Source organism: Oryzias melastigma, linkage group LG5, assembly GCF_002922805.2.
Source record: "Oryzias melastigma strain HK-1 linkage group LG5, ASM292280v2, whole genome shotgun sequence".
Taxonomy (NCBI): domain Eukaryota; kingdom Metazoa; phylum Chordata; class Actinopteri; order Beloniformes; family Adrianichthyidae; genus Oryzias; species Oryzias melastigma.
In genome coordinates, this window is record NC_050516.1 from 34,979,077 (window position 1) to 34,982,235 (window position 3,159).

General features: G+C 37.8%; 1 protein-coding gene across 2 annotated transcripts in view; it reads left to right on the forward strand.

Moving 5' to 3' along the window:
- Window positions 1–3,159, forward strand: part of bap1 (BRCA1 associated protein-1 (ubiquitin carboxy-terminal hydrolase)) — a 12,311-nt gene that overhangs the window by 7,880 nt on the left and 1,272 nt on the right. The window contains exons 13-16 of one of the 2 annotated variants that reach the window (XM_024270897.2): window positions 243–706; window positions 806–1,038; window positions 1,207–1,299; window positions 1,386–1,458. In XM_024270897.2, the coding sequence (XP_024126665.1) occupies window positions 243–706; window positions 806–1,038; window positions 1,207–1,299; window positions 1,386–1,458 (863 nt within the window). The remainder of the gene's footprint in view (window positions 1–242; window positions 707–805; window positions 1,039–1,206; window positions 1,300–1,385; window positions 1,459–3,159) is intronic. The other variant, XM_024270898.2, reaches the window with a different exon arrangement.

A 3,159-nucleotide genomic window follows, 5' to 3' on the forward strand; every position in this document is an offset into this window, starting at 1 on the left:
TTATATGTAATCTTTTCTTGTTTTTCCTTTTTTTTATTTTATTTTATCTTGTTTGGTTTTGTTTTGTTTTTTTTTGTCTTATTTTGTTTCATTTTATTTTGTTATTTTATGTAATTTATTTTAATCTTATTTCTGTTTTGTTTTATTTATTTATTAATCTTTTTTGTTTATTTTTATTTTTTTTAATCTTATCCTATTATATTTTATTTTATCTTTAATTTCTGTCTTCTGTTCTTTTCAAGATTCCGGCGGAAGGCCAGTCTGCGGTCCCGAACGGGTCGGGTTGGATCTGGCATGGAGAGCCAGATTGCCCTGAATGTTTTGGCGGAGAAGCTGAAGAAGGAGGCTCAAAGGAAAGATGCTCTGAACACTCCTCTGTCTGTGCGCACCGAAGGCCGCACAGGTGGGATCTGCATAACATCTGCCTCGCAGCCTTCCCCGACGCCCAGCAATGAAAGCACCGACACGGCGTCTGAGATCGGCAGCGCCTTCAACTCCCCCCTGCGCTCACCGGCGCGCTCCCAGGCCGCCACACGCCCATCCAGTCCAGTAGCGTCCCATCTGTCGCGCGTGCTGTTCGGGGAGGACGAGATGTTGAGGCTGGACTCCAGACACAACCGAGCCGTGAGAGAACTCGGCCCGTCTGTCAGCATCGCCCTGCTTCACCTGCAGGAGGACGGCGTCATCTGTGCTCTCGCTTCACCAGGTGAGAACATCGACTGTCATCAAAGAATCTTCTGCATTCATAGTTGCTTTTTAAGGCAAACAAAAACATTTTGAGTGTTTATTTGTATTGTTTACTCAGCAGATTTGGCTGCTGAGAATACAAAGCAGCCCTGCACTTCTGAGAAAGGAAAAGTTAAAGATCAAACTGCAGAAAAAGAGGCTATAAAAGAGGGAGGAGATGGATCATCTGTAGAGGTGAAGAAAGAGGACGAGAGTAAATGTGGGGCAGACGTGAAACCAGGAAAAGAGAAGCTCAACGCTGTGGAGTCTAGCTCAGAGAGCAAACCTCCCGGGGATCGGTACTCCCCCAAAGTAAGTCCAAAAAAAGAGTCCTTACCATTCAAAAAGACATCAGTTTTTTGATTGTACATATTTCCGATATGTTTTTCAGATTTGAACTGCTAATAAGGGAGTTTCTGCCAAATCTGTGCACTAAAGTGTCTACTCAGATGCAGCTGATCATTATCTTGTCTTTCACAGGAGCTTCTTGCACTGCTGAAGTGTGTGGAGGCCGACATCGCCAATTATGAGGTGTATCTAAAGGAGGAAGTGGAAAAGAGAAAGAAATATAAAGTAGGGCTTTCTTTATTCATTTAAAAACTTGCAAGTTTGGTTTGTTTTATCCTTAAAGTGTGCTGTTCTTTTTTTTTTTCGGTAAGATTGACGATCAGCGGAGGACCCACAATTATGACGAGTTTATCTGCACGTTTATATCAATGCTGGCCCAAGAAGGTAATTTATTTCTGCCACATTTCTTCCGTTTTTCTTTTAAACTCTACTTATTTGCATTCAACACAAGTGGTCACATGGTACAGAATATTTATTTGTCAAGTATTTTCACCTCTTTATTCATTCACTCAGTTCATTGTATTTATTTATAAAGCACCTTCAACCAGCAGCCAAGGAGGCCCATAGTGTACACACAGAGAGTTGAGCAATAGTAAAACATAAAGAGAATAAAAACCATAAAACCAACATAATAAAAGGTCTAGGCCAGGGGTCTGCAACCTTTCACAGTAACATCTTGTTTTTATACTTCTGTGTATTCATTACAATTTATTTTTTAATAACTGATATTAATTATATTTATGTTATGGCATGAAATGAACAGAAATATAAGGATGAAGTAGAATTTTCTTAAAATGTGAAAATATTTTTTACATTTGACTGAAGCTCATACGATTTCTTTTCAAAATAAAAGACTGCTTCTGCCAAACCGGATCATAACAGTGCAAGTCTGGACAGCAAAATAAAATACATCCTTTAAACTCATAAAAGATCAGACTTTTTAGGAAAATATTTCCTTAGTATTTGAAATCTGTGTATTCCAAAGGAACAAATCGCAAACAAGACATCAGGAATGTAAAAATCTTTACACAGTTTATCTTCTAGATCAGGGGTGTCAAACGCAATCACACAAAGGGCCCAAATTGAAAACACACCTTAGGTCGCGGGCCGAACAGAATAAACATTTATTGAACACTAAAACAAAATTTTTAAAACTTTAAAAGCGTAACATTTAGATACATGGTATTACCTGTGATAATGCTAGTGTGAATGCTGGATGCTGAATTTGGCCACTGAAGATGCTGAAATTGATAGCTAAAAATGCTGAAAATGATAGCCAGCTAAAATATTAGCTAAATGACTAATTAGCCTAAAAAACAAAAACAAAAAAAACTTAGGTTAGCCAAAACAGCTAGCATGTAGCTGAAAAAAAATAGCCAAACTTCAGAATATCCTAAAAAAAAATGAAAAAAAAAACTAAATTAGCCAAAACAACTAGCGTGTAAATATCAGCCTAACTCCAAAACAGCCTAAAAAAACAAAAACAAAACCTAAAATATCCAAAACAGCTAGCTTGTAGCTAAAATATTGGCTAAATGGCAAATTAGCCTATATATATATATCTATAGGTTGGCGCCAGTGTTCGGCAGCGGAGCCACCACCAGTGTATGAATGTGTGTGTGAATGGGTGAATGGGTCTGTGACTGTGAAGCGCTTTGGGCCCTCGAAGGAGGGTAGAAAGCGCTATACAAGTATACGCCATTTACCATTTACCATAGGTTAGCCAAAACAGCTAGCGTGTTGCCGAAATGTTAGCTAAACTCCAAAATAGTCTAAAAAAATCTTAGTAAATGTCAAAATAGTCCAAAAAGCTAACAGAATCCCAATTTTTAAAACTTTAAAATAATTAACACAATTATGAATAATAACAGGCAGGAATATTATTCCAGAATAAATCAACTCAATATGTTCAATATTTTACTCTCCAAAAAATATATATTTTGTCAAAATTATACAAGTTAGAAATGAGCAAAAGATAACTTTGGGCCATTAATATCAATAAAATAAAATGATCTGGAGGGCCGGATAGAATTACCCGGAGGGCCGGATCCGGCCCCCGGGCCTTGACTTTGACACAAGTGTTCT